The sequence below is a fragment of the Desmodus rotundus genome, chromosome 8 (genome assembly GCF_022682495.2).
Source record: "Desmodus rotundus isolate HL8 chromosome 8, HLdesRot8A.1, whole genome shotgun sequence".
Taxonomy (NCBI): Eukaryota; Metazoa; Chordata; class Mammalia; order Chiroptera; family Phyllostomidae; genus Desmodus; species Desmodus rotundus.
The window spans coordinates 21,434,285-21,455,798 of NC_071394.1; the positions used below are offsets into that span (position 1 = coordinate 21,434,285).

General features: G+C 35.7%; 1 protein-coding gene across 1 annotated transcript in view; it reads left to right on the forward strand.

Annotated features, from left to right (window-relative positions):
* The first annotated feature begins 450 nt into the window (after nt 1–450).
* EIF3E (eukaryotic translation initiation factor 3 subunit E) overlaps nt 451–21,514 on the forward strand; it is a 42,497-nt gene continuing 21,433 nt past the window's right edge. Inside the window, exons 1-7 of the mRNA XM_024572082.3 lie at nt 451–605; nt 6,536–6,650; nt 8,099–8,216; nt 11,747–11,789; nt 12,965–13,069; nt 16,784–16,909; nt 17,572–17,696. Coding sequence (XP_024427850.2) covers nt 516–605; nt 6,536–6,650; nt 8,099–8,216; nt 11,747–11,789; nt 12,965–13,069; nt 16,784–16,909; nt 17,572–17,696 — 722 coding nt within the window. The 5' untranslated portion in view covers nt 451–515. The remainder of the gene's footprint in view (nt 606–6,535; nt 6,651–8,098; nt 8,217–11,746; nt 11,790–12,964; nt 13,070–16,783; nt 16,910–17,571; nt 17,697–21,514) is intronic.

The following is a 21,514-nucleotide window of genomic DNA, read 5'->3' on the forward strand; positions in this document are numbered from 1 at the left end:
ATTCTGAGTCTTCGATGTTTATTAACGGAATGACTCGCAAGGCACGGACAGGCTTTCAAACAGAAGAAACAGGCTGGCATTCCGCCTTGTCCCAGAGTAGCCTAGAGAAGTGGTCCCCAACCTTTTTGGCACCAGGGACCGGTTTTGTGGAAGACGGAGGGACGAGGACAGAGCTTAGGTGAGCTTTGCCAGCTGGCCGGCTATAGAAGACGTACAGAGCTCACCAGAGCTTCCCGCACTCGCCTGCTGTGGCTGGGGGAGCGGGGCGGGGCGACAGGAGGCGGAGCTGAGGCGAGCGTCCCTGGCGGCCGGGTTCCTATTGGTTGGGGACGCCTGGCTTAGTGTGCCGGACGCTTCGCGCATGCGCTGTTGTTCTCGAGAGCCACGGCCTAAACCCTTAGCTTTCCCGGGGCTAGTTTACCAATTGCGCATGCGCACCGTGGGGACTGTCTGTTCGTTTGTCGGCTCTGTCAATAAAGTTTTAGTGTGGAAAGTCTGTCCTTTTCTTTGGCAAGATGGCGGAGTACGACTTGACTACTCGTATCGCGCACTTTTTGGATCGGCATCTAGTCTTTCCGTTGCTTGAGTTTCTCTCCGTAAAGGAGGTGAGTGGGGCTTTAAGTGCGAGCAAGTTGTGGGAGCATGCGGGGTGCGGAGCAAGGCCGAAGGACGGCGGCGGTAGCCCTAGGCCTGATGACCCACGTGTGGGGCGGCCGCGAGTCTGGTCCCCGGCCCGGTAGTCAGGACCTTCTGGTAGTGTCGTCGGAGTTGATTGGTACCGCGGAATTGGGCCCCGACGAGGGGTAAGGTGTCAGTATGGAAGAAGTTCCGGGAAGAGAGCTGTCACGGCTTTAATTGAGGTGCCGGTGGCCAGGGGACTTCCGCGTCGGTTCCTTTCCGTAGTTGAGGATTCGCTGCGGCGACGCTCAGGCTTAAGATCGACTTCTAAAAGCAGATGGGAGGGTTAGCGATTTTTATTTTTCTTTCGGGACTCGGGGAAGGGTGTGCTTGGCTTGCGGGATCGCTCGGATTAATTTCGTTACACTTAAGTGAAATATCCAGCGCTTTAGTTCCGTAAAGTTGTGAGTGCTTTGCGTGGAGTTTTCCTGGTCTTTCGGTAAGTAGCCACCTCTGCATGTATAGCCTATTTTGTCGGATGGGGACAGGGACCCCAACCACCCCAAAAAAGCAAAACCGACAAATTTGAACCTGAAAGTTCTTTCCGCGTTGTAGACAGTGATTTGAATTGGTGGTTGGCGCTCATTTAGCTACTCGAGATACTGAGTAAATACTATGTGACTCTGGTACCTCATTTTTAAAAATGCCTCAGCACTAGAAGTTTTGAAATACTGAGCTTAGGTTATACTTTGAGTTTATTGGGAAATTGATGCATTTTAGTAATCAGAGTAGTATTACTGTGATGAAGGGTTTGTGGAAGCAGATTACAGCATAAGGCTACTTAGGGGACGTCTGGGTTTGGGAAACAAACGGGTGACCCAACAGCAGTGGGACAAAACAGCCCTAGAAATAAACACTGTCTTATTCTGATAGTTTTCAAGTCTTGTTGGTAGTTAAGGTTTATTAGATATAATCCTTAAATTCGTATGACACTCCTCTAAGTACATATAGACAACTCTAAAGTTGATGTTAGAAAATACCAAGTTTATTTTCAAAATGTTCAAAGATGTCTTATAAAGCTTTATCTTGAAAGGATGTATTTGTGCCTTGGTTTTTCTTCACATAGGATGTACTTAACACCTGTATTTTAGAATTTGACTATAATAGTCCAGTCTGCGTTCTGGGTTTGTTTTTTTTTTTTTTTGGACAGAGAAATAACCATATTTTGAAATCCTTTGCCAGCTCCTTGGAGAAATGCTTCTAAACTAACCAACTTCGTTTTCTTATAATGTGTTTTTTATGCTATCATTCTTCAAGACAGATAAAAGGGAGGAATATTTAAGTGTAAATTAGTATTTCACAGGCAAAACAAAAACTATAAATGGCAGCTGAGACTCGGCGTCATGGGTCCAGTGCGTCCCTCGGAGAGAAGGTTTGTGAGATGGCGGCCATAGTGCCCCCAAGAGCAAGACAGACAGTTGCTGGAATATTTGTTCAGCAGTTTACTAAGTACAGGGCTGTTGTGGAAGTGTAATAACTCCAAGGTAAAATGCAGATATCTCACTGCTGGAATCTTACCTATGTTTTAGAAGAGATAAAGGTCTGAAATACAAGGCAAAAAATAATGAGTCAAGGAAGTACTGGCAGAGTGCTGTCAAAATTGAGATTCTAGTCAGTGGACAAAAAGGACTTTGAGGAAGAGAGGCATTGAGTTTTGAAGGGTAGGTGTCTGCGAGAGTCCGTGATCATGATACATGAGGGCAGTTTGATCCAGTGGAAAATACAAGCTCCATGAGAGCAGGAACTTTGTTCTTCGCTGTGTTCTCAGCACATGAAACAGAGTTCAGCATAAAGGCATTTAATAAATGAGTAAATGAACACATATTTTTGTCTACTGTTTTTTATCCTCATGTGAGTGGAAGGTCAGGTAATGTTTAGGGTTCTGGGCACTGGAGTCCTACTTGGTTTAGAATCCTGTCTCTGTCACTTAATACCGCTGTGCCCTTGAGCTGTTTCTTTTTCATCTTAACTAAGCATCTTCTCATGCATAAAGTGTTGGTACTACCACCAACCTCATGGGGTTGGAAAAATTACATGACAATGCGTAAATGAGGGGGGAACCAAAAACCCAGAATTTATTTATAAAAAGTTGTGTATTCTTACATATTTAACTTCAGTCACATTCAAAGTAGTCTCCAGTACACCTGTCGAGGTATTTTTTCCGCAGCTCAAAACAGTTTTTAATCTTGTCATTTTTGAGGCCTTTTGGTCCTTCTGCTGTTTCTTGTCTTACCTCTTCCTGTTTGGCAAAACATTTCCCTTCGAGGGCTTCTTTCCCCGGAACACAAGGGAAACAAAAGTCACTCCTGGAGAGATGGGGTGAGTAGGGAGGGTGGGACACTCGGGTAATGGAGTGGGGGTTGGTCAAAAACTGCTGATCACTGCATGGTATGGGCAGCTGCACTGGTAGATCACCCATCATGAAGTGGGCAAATGCATCGAAAGACTTCAGAAAAATTCACTGAATCCAGACACAGCCTCAGAACAACGCCAACTGGTACACTGATACAGATGGGTCCCTAGAACCTCAGCTTCGGCGGGGGGGGGGGGGGGGGGGGGCGGGGGGGTGCTGTGCTACAAGGGGCCCGCCCTCCAGAAGATAATTCTGGGTTTTTGGCGGGGTCCCCCCTCGTAAAGCAGTTAGCCTTGTGGGACAGAGTAAGTATTCCTAAATGTTTTCTGTTAGGAGGTCAGCCCATCCTGTATGAGATGGGAATGAGACAGCCATTGAGATTTTAAGGAGTGAGGTAAAGACGAAAATGGTGACTGAGAACACAGACTAAAGACAAGTACAAGGATTGGTAAGTGTGGAGGGTCCAGCGGAGATTGGAAATTATACATTTATAGAGCAAATGGTGGTCATTCTCAGGGTGAGGGGAGCAGCGGAAGATTATTGGAGTAGTGTAGAAATATTTGGAGGTAGTCTTATAGGTAAATATCATTCAGGGATTAATTTAGAAAAGAATTAATGATCAACAGAGAAAAGCACAAATGTGACTGAATATATATTGCCTAGTTTTGAAACATTTTATAGTCATAGTTATCCTTAGGCACAACATAGAAAGTAGATGACTTTTTTCCCCCTGGAGCTAGAGATTGACATAGAATTTTATTTGGTTGGGAAAAAAGGATGGAAGCAGTGACACCACTAAATAGAAAAATCTTTGAAATAGGCAAAAATGATAGCTAAACTAATGTAGAAAGTTACAACCAAAAAGGGTGATATAAAAATTAGAAAGAGCAGAGGGTAAGCTGAGGATAATGAAGCATTTTTTTAAATTGTTTTTTAAAAAGAGAAAGAGGCTTTGATTTGTTGTTCTGCTTACTTATGTATTCATTAGTTGATTCTTGTATGTGCCCTGATCAGGGATTGAACCTACAACCTTGGTGTATAGGGCCCATGCTCCAACCAAATGAGCGGTCCCAGGCTATAACAAATCATTTTAATGATAATGGTAGAACAGGTGATGAATTTAAGTTGGAAGTCTTAGAGATGAGGTACTGGATGAAAGTTGTTATAATTTGCAGGATAAAGGAATATTAAGGCTTGGGCTTTTGAAGAATTATCATTATGGATGCAGGGTTTGCGGAGGATGATAGCAAGAAGAGATGCCAAAGAAGATTTTTAATCTGTTAAAAAGTAGGAGCTGTTTCTAAGAGGTAACTAGACCCGTGGTTGTGAAACTATAGCCTGTGAACTAAATACACCCCTCTCTGCCTGTTTTGTATGGTCTGTAATCCAAAAATTTTTAACAAATGAACTTCTGCAAACATTTTCAATTAATGGAACACTAACTTTGTACCCCAGTCAAGTGAAATAGTTCCTGCCCCAAAAGAATTCCATACTTACAATTGGTAGATCTATTTACACAATTTTTTAATCCATTATTATTATTACATATTTTTATTTTAGAAAGAAGACTTGTGAAAATGTGTTTCTTACAGTACTTCTACATAGTGTCCTTGATTTTTGTTTCTTGGCTAACAAAGTACAAAATATTTACTGTCTGCCCTTTACAGAATAACTGTGCTTATGAGCCAAAGTTTACAGAGGGTGATGTAAGTAGAGGCCAGTAATGTTTGGCAGAGGAGCAGTCCTTTGAATCTGCACTTGAAAGAGACAATACAAATTAAAAGTTATTGATGGGTGGCAAGGAGAGGTGGCAGGCTAGGAAAAGGGTGTTTTCACCTAAGACTAGGGTTTCTATAGGGAAGACCGAACAGAAGCTTCAGTTCTTTTAGTAACCTTTTAATCATATATAACATTTATATAGAAAAGCACAGAAATAGAAATGCTTTTTTCAAAGTGAACACAATCCAGATCAATAAATAAAACATTACAAACATCCTAAGAACCCTTTTTTGACCCCTTTTGATCATTACTTAACACCTCCCAAAGGTAAGCACTAGTCTGATGCTGGAATAGTTTGCCTAGTTTTGATTTTATATAAATGGAATTAGGCATTCCCCAGCATGTACTGCTTTGTTTGACTCCTGTCATTCAACATTGTTGGTGAAGGTCATTCAGATTTTAGGGTGGCAGTAGTTTGATTTTAAATGCTGAAGGTTAAATCTGTGTTGTGTGTATGTCACAGTTTGTTCAGTCTAATGTTGATAGATTTGGCTGTTACAAATAGTGCTGCTGTGAACTTTATTGGAGATGTCACTCCTCTTGGTACTTAGGAGCAGGATTTCTAGGTCAAAATGTATGTTTTAACTGTGGGAGATAAAAACAGCTTTCCAAAGTGGTTGTATACCTGCCAGCAGAGTAAGTGTTTGTTACTTCTCCACTAACTGGTATTGCTGAGTTTTTTTAGGTTTTAGTGTGGTTTTTACTTGCATTTGCTTTTATGATTAATGAAGCTGAGGCCCTTTTGAATGTTTGTCATCCATTTAGTTAAACTTTTGTGAAGTGCCTATTAATCTTTTAGCCATTTTCAAATTGGATTGTCTATTTTGTAGTAGTTCTTCATGTGGTTTGGAAGATTACATTTTGATCTCATGGCTACACCATTTCACCACCTTCATCTTTTCTTCTCATGGTGTGAAATGTGGGATCATCCTGTGTTTTTTCCCTTGGCAAAAAAATTAAATTTAGTATAGATGACTGTTCAATTAAAAAATTATTTTTATTTTGATTGCTTTCTCTCTCCCTAAGTACTGTTGTGTAGAATCTCAAAATATTGCTTAATACACTTTCTGTTCATGTGAGTTTGCTTATTCAGTCCCTGTACAATGGGTTAAATTAATTTCTTGAACTCTGCAAAGCAAAACCTGATGATGTAACATGGTTGGGTTAGACAATGGGTGCTAATTATGTTTCAGTGGTATGAATGGTGAACCATTATAAAGAATTGTAACTAGTGAAAAAATATGTGGGGGTAAAGGAGAGGCTAGGAGAAGCTACCTTAAGTAGAGGTGGGTTGGCGGCATGTGGATGTGATATACTAAAATGGTAAATAAATTCCTTGATTTCTAATTACTTGAATGGGGAGAAGAGACAACTACATTTGCTTACCAGTGAAGTTTGTGTGGTTGTTTACTTAAGCACAGTCTTGCTCTAAAAATGATAAAAGATGGCTTGTGGGGACATAAAAACAATATAATCAGAAGTAGCTGGGAATGGCTCTGCAGTGTACAGTTGCTTTCATTGTTACATTATTGGGTAAACAAAATATTCATGTGTTTCTGCAACTTGATTGCTTGCCTTCTCACAAGAGATTGAATTAATATTATGTAGATTTTATTTTAAAAATAGTGTTTCAGGAAGTTATTTTTAGATGAACTAATCTTAGCATTAATCATTTTATTTGGAGGAACTGCAGTATATTTATTAGCAAGTAATTTTCTCTTGCAGATATATAATGAAAAAGAATTATTACAAGGAAAATTGGATCTTCTTAGTGATACCAACATGGTAGACTTTGCTATGGATGTATACAAAAACCTTTATTCTGATGATATTCCTCATGGTAAGTTTTGTCCTTAGAACTAAAGTTTGTCTTGTGAACTGAGGATGTGTGGATAAAAGTTTTGTGATTTATAAAAGAGGTTTAACCAAAAGTCTTAAATCATTATTTAAAAGTTATTTGGATGAAAGGTAATGTTAAGGTTATAGGTCTTTTAAAGAATATTATTTTCTCACCGTAAAAGGTGTGAAAACATGGTCATCGAAGACCTTTAAAGTATTTAGTTCATAGTATCATCAAAGTTATGCTTACGAATCGATTGTTACCTTAGAATTATCTGAGAATGTTGCAGTTTATTTGGTTTGCTAACTTTTTTGGCTAGCATCTTGTATGCCTTAGAGATTTATTTTTCATATTGAAGCATCTGGGTACATAGCCATGGTCTTTACAAGTGCTGTCCCCAGGGCCAGCACCAGTAGTTCACCTGGTACAGCTACACCTCAGATCTACTTCATCAGAAACTTAGCTGAGGCCCAGCACCCAGATTGGAGAACTACTGGTCCAGTGTTTTCCAAATCCCTGTTTTCTGTGGTAATAGATGTTCTTTTAAAAAAAAGTGGTTTTATAAATTTGGAAAATACTAAAAATTTCTATCTCATTCCTTTAATCACATAGTATTTTAAAAGAATCTTAAGAACTCTTTCAGTAGAGAAATACAATTTACTTTGTTTAAAATGACATTTCTCAGAATTTTATTATAGATCCCCTTCTGTGTTTGAGAAACACTCCAAATGTATACTTTGTTATATATGATACAGAATTATTACGTTAAACTTTCTGACTTACATTACAGTTCCTTGCAATAATATTTGCTCTTTAAACTTTACTTTGTGGTGAAAAAGTAAATTACTTCTTACTGAAACTTTAAAACATGCTGACAGGGTAGGTTATGCAAGTTTTCTCTGACTCTTCATGATGCAGTAAAAAGAAACTGTAGAATTGGGTTTGAGAGATAGAGAACTACATTTATAGTAAAAAGAGAGATTATTGTCTGGATTGAAATTCCATTAAACCTAGTTGAATACTTGTAAAAAATAATGTGTAAACTCCTCTGAACTTCTGTTCAGAAAAATTCTGAGATAACATATTCACCTGAGAGAATTCAGTGAGGACACATATAAAAAAATACTGTGAATATAGTCTCTGAAATGGAGAATTAGATCACAGTTGCCTTGACTCGCTCCCCTCCCTTCCTCCAGGTTGTATCTGTATATTCCCCAGTTTTTCTTAAAGAGTAAAAAGAAGATTCCTTCTTCCTTTATGTGCCTTTCCAGTGTTAGAAAGAAGAAATTTGATCTGGGGAAGTTACTGACTTGCTGGTCACTGGCATATGAATCTGTTAGGGTAAATACATATATGCGCAATTTAAATAAAATGAAAAATTTCCAGAGACATTCTCTTGGGGAGCAGTATGGTTTAACATTACAGTACTCCTTTGCATTTTTAATTAGCTTTGAGAGAAAAAAGAACCACAGTTGTTGCACAACTGAAACAGCTTCAGGCAGAAACAGAACCAATTGTGAAGATGTTTGAAGATCCAGAAACAACAAGGCAAATGCAGTCAACCAGGTAACCTCTTCTTTAGTGGAATTATCAAATTCCCTTTTCTAGATTAATACAAATGTTAATTCAGACTTTAATGGATTTCTTTAAATATTGTTTTTCATTTATCCTTATTGTGTAGATACTGAAAAGTCTTTAGTAATAAATGTTAATACTAAATTCTTTTAAGAACTTCTTTACCTTTTACCTAAATCTGATTGTGTTGTATCAGTTTTGTCTCCTTCCCTTCTCCAGACATTTGATGTCTGGAGACATTTTTGATTGTCACAACAGGAAGGGTGACTCTGGCACCTAGCAAAGAGCAGGTAGGGATGCTACTAAAGAGCCTACAATACATTGGGTAGTACTCCACTCTCAGAAAAGAATTATCCAACCCTCAATGTCCGTAGAACTGAGGTTGAGAAATGCTGTGCCTGGGCAGTACCTAGAGCACATGGGTTGCTAGCTGTAAGGAAAACCTGAGCTCATTTTTATCATTTGCTACATTCTCCCATATCCTTCCAGCCTGATGCCCAGCCCAAGGAGGGTAGTGTAGGACTGATAAGGTTATTTTATTCCTAACTCCTCTTTAGCTAGAAATAGACTTATTGTTTGGTCTCCAAAGAAAGTGTGTTGATTTACTCTGACTTAATGTAGATCACTAATTGAAGCCCTTTAGGTTATTAGAAATGTTTAAAAATAATATCTACTAAGTCGAAAATTGCCATTGTGGTAAACCTTGGCTATCAATATATTCACTTGAGGAATTGTGAAAGATTTTGCCATGCTGTATCTTCAGTTCTTATGTGATCAAGCCAAAGTTTCAAGAGGTTGGCTCTGAATTTTCATGTGTAATTTGGGAAAGTGTTACCAGATATTTTTAAGAAAAGCAGCAAATGTTATTGCTATACCATATTATAACGTATCTTGTTGGACCACACCATCCTTTACTACATATACACACATACACACACAGTTGCATGTATACACATAGTCGGAGATAACTGTATCTTCTAAAGCTGTCATATATAATATGTTCATTTATATAAACATTATAGTACTCCTTTGCATTTTAATTAGCTTTGAGAGAAAAAAGAGCCATAGCTGTTGCACAACTAAAACAGCTTCAGGCAGAAACAGAACCAATTGTGAAGATATTTGAAGATCTAGAAACTACAAGGCAAAGGCAGTCAATATATATAGTTTAATGAGTAATTATAGACCTTCTTATGTAGTTATAGTGTATATAGTTATAATGTAGTGAGTGATTACAGACCTTCAAGTCACATGTAAGTTACCACAAAGGGACAGCTGAAATAATCCAGAAGTTAAGGTACAACAGAAAATTTAGAATTTAAATTCCAAATGTAGTCTAGTCATTTAAACACTGGGAAGTAATGGGATTAGGATGAGTAAGGTGAATATGGATTTGTTCACCAAATATGAGAAAGTAGTTTGATAGACACTAAATTGGAGATAAATGAAAGGATGGAATTGTGTGTTAAAAGCTTGTAACCTAATTAAACATAAGAACTTATTTTCAAAGTAATAACCTCTCCCTGCCAACTCCCCACTTTTAAATTTGATCGAACATACAATGCTTTGCTTCTCATACTTTCCCAGAAATACCCCATCAGCCAGAGGACAATGAGGGATGTGAGGAATGTCACACAGTTACTCATTATGATCCACAGGAAGTGTTATGTTTGTGACACCTTTTTATGTTGAAATTTCATGCATATTTCATATTCTGTAGTGTAATACATCCATGTTAATTTTAGTGATAACATATCCACCCCTCATTAAATCTTCAAGTAAAATTATGCTCCTTAAAGACATGCCACAATATATCTTCTTGTGAGAAGCATAAAAGTTTTTACTTTCGAAAATCCCTAGAAGGTAGGCAGTTGTACCTACCTATCACTTGTTCCTTGGTGTCTTTTTACCATTTTACCATCCTGCTAACATCAAATTATGCAAATCTTTAAAAATTAAATTGGGTTATTTGACACTTTGGTATGGATAATATATAGGCTGTGTAGCATACATATCATGTAGATTTGGCATGATTTATTAATCTCATAAATTTGCTAAATCACAGTCCTTGTGGAAAATAATAACAAATTGGGGAGCAGAACAAAATTTATATAGGGTCAATTCCTGCTAGTTTGTACAGTACAAATATTCCCATCTCTGTTCTGTAAGAATGTGTCATCTATTGGAAATGTACCCTCAAGAGAGCAAATACAGATACTCCTCAACTTATGAAGGGGTTATGGCCTGATAAACCCAAGGTAAGTTGAAAATATTGTAAATCAAAAATGCATTTAATACACCTAACCTATCCCATATCATGGTATTGCCTAGCCTACATTAATCATGCTCAGAACGCTTTCATTAGTCTGCAGTTGGGCAAAATCATCTAATGCAGTGTAGAGTGTCAATTGTTTATCCTCATGAACACAAAGCTGACCAGGAGCTGTGGCTTACTGCTGCTCTCCAGCATGATGACCATGTATTGCTAGCCGAGGAAAAGATTAAAATTCAAAGTGCATATCGTTTTTGCACCATCACAAAGACGAAAATTCTTAGGTCAAACCATCTTGTGTCTAGGACCATATGTATCATTCTCAGTAGGTTTCTGTTGGATTGGCCAAAAAGTCTGTATGTTTTTTTTCTGTAACATGAGAGACACTTTTCATTTTCACCAATAACTTTATTGGTTTGGATATTTTGAGTATGTCGTCTATCTCCCACTATTGGCTTCTAGTGGGTAGAGGCCAGGGATGCTGCTAAACATCTTCCAATGCATGAGACAGCGCCACAGCAAAGAATTACTTGGCCGAAATGTCAGTAGTACCAAGAAACTTTGCAAACCACTTTTGACACATTCAATCAGTCACAGCACCTTCTCCATACATTGCACAAATCTTTTTTTGTGTGTTTCAGTTGTGTTATTAGTTTTCATGAAATAATAAAGCATAATATGCTGAAAGTGTTGTATATTTTCTCCATCTTCAATATTGAAATGGCTCCACAAAAATTCGCCAATTTTTGTAAGGTTTTTTTTTTTAATACATGCTTATACAACAGCTGTCGCAATACAATCTAACAAAATTCTTTTGAATGGAGTTACAGACAGCTAAGCGCTGCTAGGGCAGAACCATTGTATGGGAAAAAAAACTAAATGAACTTTTTGGCCACCCCAATACCTAAGTAGACTATTGACCTCACTATAAAAATAGTCAGAATGTTGGTTTTATTACTGAGAAACATTTCTAAAGGCATTACCTTAGATGTGAAACAGAACATATGATTTTCAGTTAGGACTAAACATCTGAAGTGAATTTTAAAGTTTGCAGTTCTTGAGTTTCTATGCCTTGTTTGAAATGTGTAATGTTCTGTTTATTTTTTTCAGGAAGTCTTATTTTACTTCTGGTGTTTAGGTATTAAGATAGTTAAAGTGGCTTATTATGTGGATAATAAGTTAGAAGTTGAATATGCTTATTATCTTTTCCATGGGCTATAAAATGCAGTGATTTTTGTTTTTTATTAAGGGATGGTCGGATGCTGTTTGACTACCTGGCAGACAAGCATGGTGTAAGTGGTGTCTTTAAAATGTTTATAATTGTTATGTTATAAGGATAATTAAAGAATAGTGCTATATAGATAGCTTCCTGGCTCAACAGAAATACAATTTCCAGATTCATTTGTTAAGTATAATGCCTGGTATGTTTGTAAAACTTTAGTTTTAAAAATAGTAATGATAGGAAAATAATATACTTATTTTTAGGCAACAGAAATTCTCAAAACTTTGGATTTATTTTTCCAGAATAATCAAAAAGCGTTTTATATTTCTGATGGATTAACAAATAAGTAAAAACAAAACAAAATTTGAATTAGAAATGCCTTCAGTTATTAAGTCATACTTTGGCTACCTTATGGAGTAGAGTAGCTCTTAACATTATCACGGCCTTCAGAAATGCCCAGATTCACTAGGAAAGGGATGTTGCAGGCTTTTCTAGCCACCTCCCAGTCTCCTTTCCCTTGGTTAACTCACAGCATGAGGCTTTACGCACAATCACTTCTGTAACCGAATTCAAATTTTACCTCATTTAAGGTATTGTAACAAGAGGCATGCTGACCACCGTGCACATTACTTTTTCTGGTTTCCATGTAGAATGTTCAGTGGATTTGTTAATCTCGCCCAGAGCCCTTCTCTTAGATTTCTTCACTTTTGCATGTATCAACATAATTCTGGGCCAGATTTCACAGGGTAGTTTACTGTTCATATTATTTGTACAGAATCAGAAAACCTTACAGGGATGGAGAATGTGTGTTTGGTAGTTGCCTAAGCTCGGTCATCATCTACCAGACTCACTCATCAAACCTTCAGCAGCAACTCAAGTTTATATCAGTTGTAACAAATTAGGTATCATTACAATTCATAATTTTTTGAGATGAACTATGAATGTTAAATTTACCAATTCCTAATATATGTTTTAAGGGTTATGTGATTCTCTGATCATGGTATTTATTTATTTATTTTTTGACAGACAACTTTGTTATTTACAGACCATAGATGCAGTCACTTCCATTGTTTGGGAGTTTTATAGTTTAATTCTCAGGAGGAAATGATTTTTCCTTCTCGTGGTATTTATTTTGGTGGTCACTTTTGGGTTACTTGTGAAAGAATTAATTTCTGAGGGCGTTTGAGGTAAATTTTAAAACAATTAAAAATAGAACTTCAGGGTTTTTTTTTCTTTTATTTTTAGTTTAGGCAAGAATATTTAGACACACTCTACAGGTATGCAAAATTCCAGTATGAATGTGGGAATTATTCTGGAGCAGCAGAATACCTTTACTTCTTTAGAGTATTGGTAAGTACATTTTTTTCTTTGTCCTCTCTTTTGTAGGCTGCCCTTGAATTCTCAAAACATCTATAGATATAGGTCTGTCTATAAGTTTTCACTAGTTGGTAAAAGGAGGGGAAAAAAGTTTTTACCCAACAAAAAGCAAATTGATATAGGAAAACCTATATAGAGCCTCCAAATTTGGAGAGGATAAAGTTATCCTTGAAATCCACAAAAGTGGGAATGACTTGATATATATTTTAGCATTAGAAGAATTCTCTCGTAATTCATTTTTTATAATATTACTGTACAGCACAGTGAGTTGTACATTATCAGTGCTTAATGAACATTTATTGAATAAATCCATTATCATGAATTCAGTTGTTCTAAACAACTATGGAAATGGTATTGAAAAAGTTTTATGCCTTAATAGTAACTTTTTTCTATTTATTTTTGTAATTAGCTATTAGACTATAAAGCTAAATGGTTTTTCATTATGCAGTGCGTAGATGAATTTAAATGGTATTATTAGTGCAGTTCCTAATCATAACTTGCTCTGTTATCTTTGTCTGATTTAGTGCTTTTGTTAGGGAAGGAGAATTCTGTGAAGCTAAAGAAAAAAATAAGATCTTCAAGTTGACAATTTTTTCCCTCACTCTGACTTCTCTTTAGGTAATTGTATCAATAAATGCCTTCTAGAGTTGTCAGGATGCCCTGGTTTTCACTGTCCTCTCATTTGAGGAATTATAGTTTGTTTTTCACTTTGGGTTAGTAAGTACCTAAGTCTCTGATTTTTCTAGTTAATGCTTGAAGTTGGAAAATGACCTCTTAAGACAAGGACTTCCTATCTTCCAACCTTGGAAGAATTTTTTTCTTTTGTCTATTTTCTGGTGCTTTTTTCTTCTAGCCTTGTGTGCCACAAAGTTAAGACTTCTGGCTGCTATTTTGGTTGTTTTCTTGGAAATTAAATTTTCTTATTTGGAGGGTTTGGCATTGGTGTTATTCAGATAATTTCTACACTTAAAAGTACTTAGACAACTTCATTTTTTAAAAGTACCTTTCTCTAAAGAAATAAAGATTTTCAGTTTATTTCCAAGATTGATTTCGAGTAAGAATATTTTTGTCTTGCTCCCATTTGTAAGTGAATTCTTAATTTACAGAATAGCTGTGGTTACCTTGCAAGTGCATTGAAGGTAATCAGTGATGCTAAACTTGTAGTGACTTATCAGAAAATTCCATCAGTTTTACTTTGAGTATTATGAAGGATTTAGGAGAGCAAAAGTTGATTACTTTGGAAATGTAAACAGCTTAAACCAGGATTGTAAAATCAGAAGCCTGATATGATTACAGGTACATGAAAAGAGCTGGTTATTCATATCATTTGTTAATGCTGGGAGTGAATTTTGAGAATGAAGATTTAGTGTCATGTTAGAGTTCTAGCACAGTAAATTTATTGTTGCTGGTCAGTGAGTGAATGTGCCATTTTGCTAAGACATGGAAACTTAAGGTAACTGCTGGAAATCCAGATATTGAAACTCTTCTAGCATATCCACCCTTGAAAGCAGGTTAGTATGAAGAGCCAACTGTAACGACATGGACTTGAGCCAGAGTAGTACGCATGAACCTTTTGGGGATTAAAAAACTTGCACTGCTACAAAAAGCTTTTATCCTAACACATATAACGTATTCTAGTTTTAATAGTACCATTATGTTTATGTAGTATGGTTTTATAATTAAGTTTGAAAATTTCTACAAGTGATAGCTATATACTTAAAGGTTGCGGGGGGGGGGTTATGTTTACTTTCTTTTAAATATGAAGATCCAAGTTAGTTCCCAACCTTAGAAAACTCTGGGTTGGTTTTAAGCTTTTATATTCCTAACAAATCCTGTGCTGGAACTCATGTGACATGTGGGTAATTGAATGTCATGATGTGAACACAAATTAGTATTTTACATTCATAGCAGTCAACATATAGTCATTGGATAATGCTTAGAGATTATGTGCAATTCATTTTTTTCATTTTTGTCCCATCTTGTGCCACAAAACATTTGAGGTAAATAGGAGTTGGTTATCTCCTGTTGGCATATTGATAGAGGCTACCAAAGCTAAGTTTTAAAAATATATAAATTATTTTACTTATTTTTTTCCTTCTAATTGAGATAGGCAGTAAAATCTACGTATTTTGAAATTGTGTTACTAGCAAAGATAAAAATCGTGTTTTAGGTTGGGAAGAATACTGTCAATGTTTTACTTACTGTTTGATTTTTTTTTCTTTTTTGCAATAGCCTCTTTTCATTTCTAAATTCTTTTCTGGTGATTGGTTATTCTTTTAAATCTATGGTTAGGGAAACATAATCTATGAAAGAACCATTGTAACTGTGATCTGAGATTAGAATTTGACTCTCCAAGTGACCTATTGTAGGTCAGTGTTGTATAAATTAAAGCTGTGTGACCCTAGCATCTACCTTTATTTTAAAAAGACTTAGTGGCTTTTAGAATACATCAAGGAATGTTTAGATGGTACCCTATTTAGAGGTGAAATGTCTTTGATTTATGCTTTAGGAAGTGCATTAATTTGAAATGACATGATGAAGCAGACTTGGTAGAAATTTTTGGACATCTTTGTTTTAAAAGTTATTAACACTCTATTTTAATTATTTTGTTAGAGTTTGCCCTCACTTTGGCCTTTGGTCTGGTTCCAAAATACAACCCCTCCCCTCATCTAGCAGCTATTTGAAATAAAAGTGACTCTAAGATTGCTAGGACTGTTAGTGATCATCTTTTTGTAGGGGTACCCCCCCTCAGAATTTAAAATGTATCTACTGTTAAGTACATGACATTTGATTTAAAAGTACTTTTCCTTGAGTCAGAAAGCTTGGTAATGATGATTTTTGAAGGCTTTATGATATTGACTGAAGTTTTAGGTCTGATTTACCCAGTTTGATAATGTCTGTTTAAAAGATGTGTATTTCATACTGATTCTCGGATACATAGTTTATCCCATTTTCTGAAGTTGGGATGTGTCTTGAATTGGTTGTGGCTTGGGTTTAGCAAACATAAAATAATAGTGTGTCCTTAAAACCGATGGCATTTTAGATTTGATGAAATATTTTAATACTTGGATTTCTTTGTAAGGATCAAATATTTTATCCTTTATAACTTGAACAATGATTTCATGGATTTTTATAAATTTTTTAATTCCAGTGAGTTTTGATAAATGCATGCATCTATGTAACTACCACCAAATCAAGATAAAGAATATCTTTGTTACCCCAGAAAGACCCCTTGTGATCCTGGTTTATTCGTTGATCTGCTCTTCATCCTTAGATTAGCTTTACTTGTTCTGGAATTTTATCTATAACTAAAATGATATATGTAAGCTTGTTCCGGCCTTATTTTGTCAAGCAGGTTTTTAAGATTCATTCATGTTAATTGTGTGTATCAGGAGTTTGGTTCTTTTGTTGCTGATTAGTATAAATTATCTGAAGTGGGTTACACAAGAGCACTAATGTTGTATCCTAGTTTTCAGTTACTCTTTATTTTCTGATGAAGGCTGTATATTAACGACCTGGGTATTTTTAATATAATTAAGTTAAATGAAAACTTTGAATTAGTTTAACCAGTGTGATCCAATAAAGATGTAGATAACTGGAGTTTGGGGTACAGAGCTACCTGTCTTTTTAGTAGACTAGATGGATATATAGGGTATAGAATATAATTAATTATGATATCTCAAACAGGTTCCAGCAACGGATAGAAATGCTTTGAGTTCACTCTGGGGGAAACTGGCCTCTGAAATCTTAATGCAGAATTGGGATGCAGCCATGGAAGACCTTACACGGTTAAAAGAGACCATAGATAATAATGTGAGTTACACTTCTTTAGGGTGATTCTCTGGAATGAGTTCTTTGTGCTTTCTGATAGGAAAACACTATGTACTTAAAGAAGGACAACAACAAAAAGACAGAAAGAAGAAAAGCTAAACTAAAATGTTTAGATTAGCTTTTGTTGACCTGACATAAAAGTCACAGTGGGTTAACTAGTTTCACTGAATCTCCTTGAAGGAGCTGTCACTTCTTTTGGCTCTTAGAGAAAAGAACTCAGTTTTCATTTTTTTTTCCATTACTGTGCTTTTTTTTATCTGTAGCAGTGAAAATGACACAATACTGTTAGTGTCACCTATTGAAGTGTGCAAAAGGTGACAGTTTTTATCTATAATGTCTAATAAAACTGCTTTTCAAGCTTTTAGTTCATTTCTTTTAAAATGTTTTCTGAAAGAAGTATAATTTACAGCCTCTGTAAAAAGGCTTAGTGGACATTATTGACTCTTTCTGAAAAGGGGAAATTTTGAATGTTAAGAAGTATCATGCAGAGTAGAGGTCCAGGAGACTGGACTTGGAACATAATGGCCCTAGCGCATGGCTTGGTTTTTGTTTTTAACTAAAAATCTGAGATAAGTAATGTTTATTACCTTGCCTCTTTCTCGTGTATTAATCTTTCCTATACTTCCCTTTTTTTGACTCTTTAGTCTGTGAGTTCTCCACTCCAGTCTCTCCAGCAGCGAACATGGCTCATTCACTGGTCTCTGTTTGTTTTCTTCAACCACCCCAAAGGGCGTGATAATATTATTGATCTCTTCCTTTACCAGCCACAGTAAGTTAATTTCACTATATAATTTTGGCTTTAATTTTATGAAATTATATAGGTTTTTTAAAACTTAAAAATGTACTTCTAACATTTGAATTTGTTGCCCTTTTTTCCCCTCTTCATATGGTATGTGCTTATTTATTGAAAAAGCTTATATGTGGGGACATCACTTTGTAAATTATATAAATGTCTAACCACTGTGCTGTATACTTGAGACTAATATAAAATAATATTGGATATCAACTGTATTGAAAAAATAAAAATTGAAAAAAGGGTTTAAAGAGAAAAAGCTTATGTATAACTCTTAAGGAAATTACTTGATAAAAGTGTGCTCTAATACTCTTAAGTCCTTTTAAAGTGCTGTTTAAGTTTGGTCCCTGGGCCAACAGCATGTGGTAAGTATCATGAGGAATCTTAGGCCGTACCCAAGGAACTAAATCAGAATCTGCATTTGAAGATCTCAGGTAATCCATCTATACATTGGGGCTTTAGAAATAAGGCTCTAGGCCATGTTACTTGGAAGGGATGTATACATCCCAGGAGATCCCTTTTATTATCATCTTTGCTTTTGGTGGTAAGAAATTTTACTACTTTATTTTTAGCTAGAGATTTTAAAATTTCTTCTGATTAAGATCAGTGCCTCTTAATCTTGTGCCCATTATTTTTTATTTAGTTGGAATAACGAGAAAACAAATCTTTATTTGAAGGGTAGGCTCACTTTATTTTCTAGAAAGTGTCTTTCAAATACTGAAATCTTAAGTAGCTTTGGTTTGTCTGTCATTCTTTTCAAGTCAAAATAGTATTCTGTGAGAAGAGCAGCTAGTTCAGCTTGCAACTCAGTGTCACAAGTGCTTTTCAACCTAAGAACCATGACATTAAACAATATAGCAGAAGAGCTTTGTTCGTACTACCCACTTAGTCATACAGTAAAAATATTAGTGTGCAAAAGTTGGAATTTTAAAAATTAATAATTTGTACTGCCTAATCAAGGACATAGTTGAAATGCATTTTTTTAACTGCAAAAATATAGTGGTGAAAAATAACAGTGACTATTAGTATAGTAATGATGTCTTCATTTGTGCTGAGGTTACCAGATTTTCTTTGTTTATGATCACTGATGGTTAGCAACTTTACCAAGTGGGACAGCAGTCACCATACGCCAGTTTTTGAGCATTTTCATTTGCCCACAAAGAACCCTCATGCCTATAGAACTCTCTCTCTCTCTCTCTCTATATATATATATTTAATAACAGAAACAGCCTGTTAGAAAACTAAGGAAAAGAAAACCGTTCAGCAGTATTACAGCTTTCAGTTCCATCAAAATACTGTGCTTACTGTTTTCACTTGTCATGGGGTCAGGTAACCATTGTATTTTATTCCTCATTAGTAATGTCTGCATGGCTTATTTTTATTTTTTGCATGATTCTGTTTTCATATGAAAATACACCCATTTGATTTGAAAGATCGTCATCTATTTTCCTGAATTGTATTCTTAACATAGAATAGTTACTTAGCTTGTAATTTGCATTTGTATGTCTATAATCAGTGTGTGTTTTTCAATTGTCTCTGATAGTAGAAATTGATGAAAAAAGTATCATATTCTTCCAGTAATATATAAATGAATGTAATTTATAGAGTATATGTTGGATTGATAATTCATATATTTTAGATTGTGATTTCAGGCTTTTATTTTTAAATACAAAAGTACTTTGGAGATAAATTTTGTCCTTGAAGTGCAAGTTTAGATGCAAGTGCAGGTTAAAGCCTCTTACATCATATATATATAACCATTTCTGCCATAATTTATTCTGAATCTAAAATGGAGATGATTTACACATTTGAAAAATGTTGAACCTTTAAATGTAACATAATACATAAGATAAGGTATCAGGTGTAAGATAGAGCAGTGTTCATAGGCTATTAGAGATGAGGCTTGGCCACCAAATGTAGATGTTATTAGGGAAAAGAATGCATTTGTAATGCAATGCCCTAGTTATTCTCCAGTTGTTTTTTTTTTTTTTTTAAGAGAGATTTAAAGTTCAGTTAGCACATTTGTTTTCTAAATAAAATTTCAAGTTTTATTAGATAGGGTCAAGAATTTATCCTGACTGACATTTCTGCCTTTGTTTCCCCTGTATTTTCTAATTGTCCCTGATCTTTTTCATGCAGGTATTTTACCTGTTCTAGCTCAGGATGACCTCTACGGTCCTCATCTAAAAATTAATCCTCTGATGTTCTGCTAAGTGTTGTCCCTTTTTTGTTCCTTTAGCTTTTTCTGGAAGTACCCTTTTCTTCTTTGTACCTATCCAAAGTCTGCCTGGTTTTTAAGCTCCAATTCGGGTTTTTCCTTTATGAAGTCCTGTATATTGTGTCTACTTTATATTTGGTATTAAATTATGTAATACCTATAAAGTAAACAAAAAAACTTAACAATTGCCTTATCTGCCCAATGGGATTCTAAGTGTATTTGAGGGCAAATTTTTTGTTCTTTATATTATTTTTTAAAAATATTTTTTATTGATTATGCTACTACATGTGTCCCATTTTTTCCTTCCCTTTATTCCCCTCCACCCTGCACTCTCCCCTTCCACCAGCATTCCCCCCACCTTAGTTCATGTCCGTGGGTTGTACATATAAGTTCTTTGGCTTCTCCATTTCCTATTCTATTGTTAACCTCCCCCTGTCTGTTTTGTCCCTACCATTTATGCTTCTTATTCCTTGTGCTTTCCCCCATTCTCCCCCCTCCCTGCTGATAACCCTCCATGTGATCTCCATTTCTGTAATTCTTTTCCTGTTCTAGTTGTTCGCTTAGTTTGTTTTTGTTTTTAGGTTCATTTGTTGATAGTTGTGTTTATTGTCATTTTACTATTCATGTTTTGATCCTCTTTTTCTTAGATAAGTCCTTTTAACATTTCATATAATAAGGGCTTGGTGATGATGAACTCCTTTAACTTGACCTTATCTGGGGAGCACTTTACCCTTTCATTCTAAATAACAAGTCTATTCTTTATATTCTTAATAACATCCTACACATAATACTTAAATTTGGGGGATAGGGTGGAATATTTTATCTTATCCTTTGATTACTAAGTATTCTGGCTTGTAATTAGAAAACTGTAGAAAAACTTTCATAAAATTGCACAATCGGAGCAGGGTTGAGCTAGAGAAAATATAAACTAAAACAGTTTTACTGAGTTATCATGATACCATAAATTGAGGACACAATACTGAGGCTCTCATTTAAAAGAAAAAATAATAAAATTAGATTTCAAAAATAGGAGGAGTATAGCCTCTGTTCTTACATAGTTTATAACCGAAACAAATAACACAAGTAGTGTATGGACATATTTAAGTTCAGTTGTATTGTACATAGTAGACACACTGTAGGTGTAACAGCTATCAGTGAGACCTAGAGAAGTTAGAGGATTCCCGTGAAGATAAAAGTTAATGTGGTCTTTAAATTTCAAATGACAGTGAAGGAGATGATCAGAAAAAATGGTAGAACAGAAGAGCACAGTGGGCATGTGTAGGCAGTTAACCACATCTGTGGATTTGCTTGTATTTGAACTAAATACTGTATATAATTACTGATTTTGCAAGAATGTGAACTAGGATAACTTCACAAGAATCACCCTTAATCCCTACTCTCCTTGTATATACACATATCTGCATACATAGGAAGGATCACTTCTGCCATTGAAGGTAGGAAGTCCTGGCTATATTTGGAAGTCAACAGCCATGTTTATGCTGTATACCAGGGGTCTGCAAATTATGGACCATGGACTGATAAATCTTGTCTAATGCCTTTTTTCTTAAAGCTTACA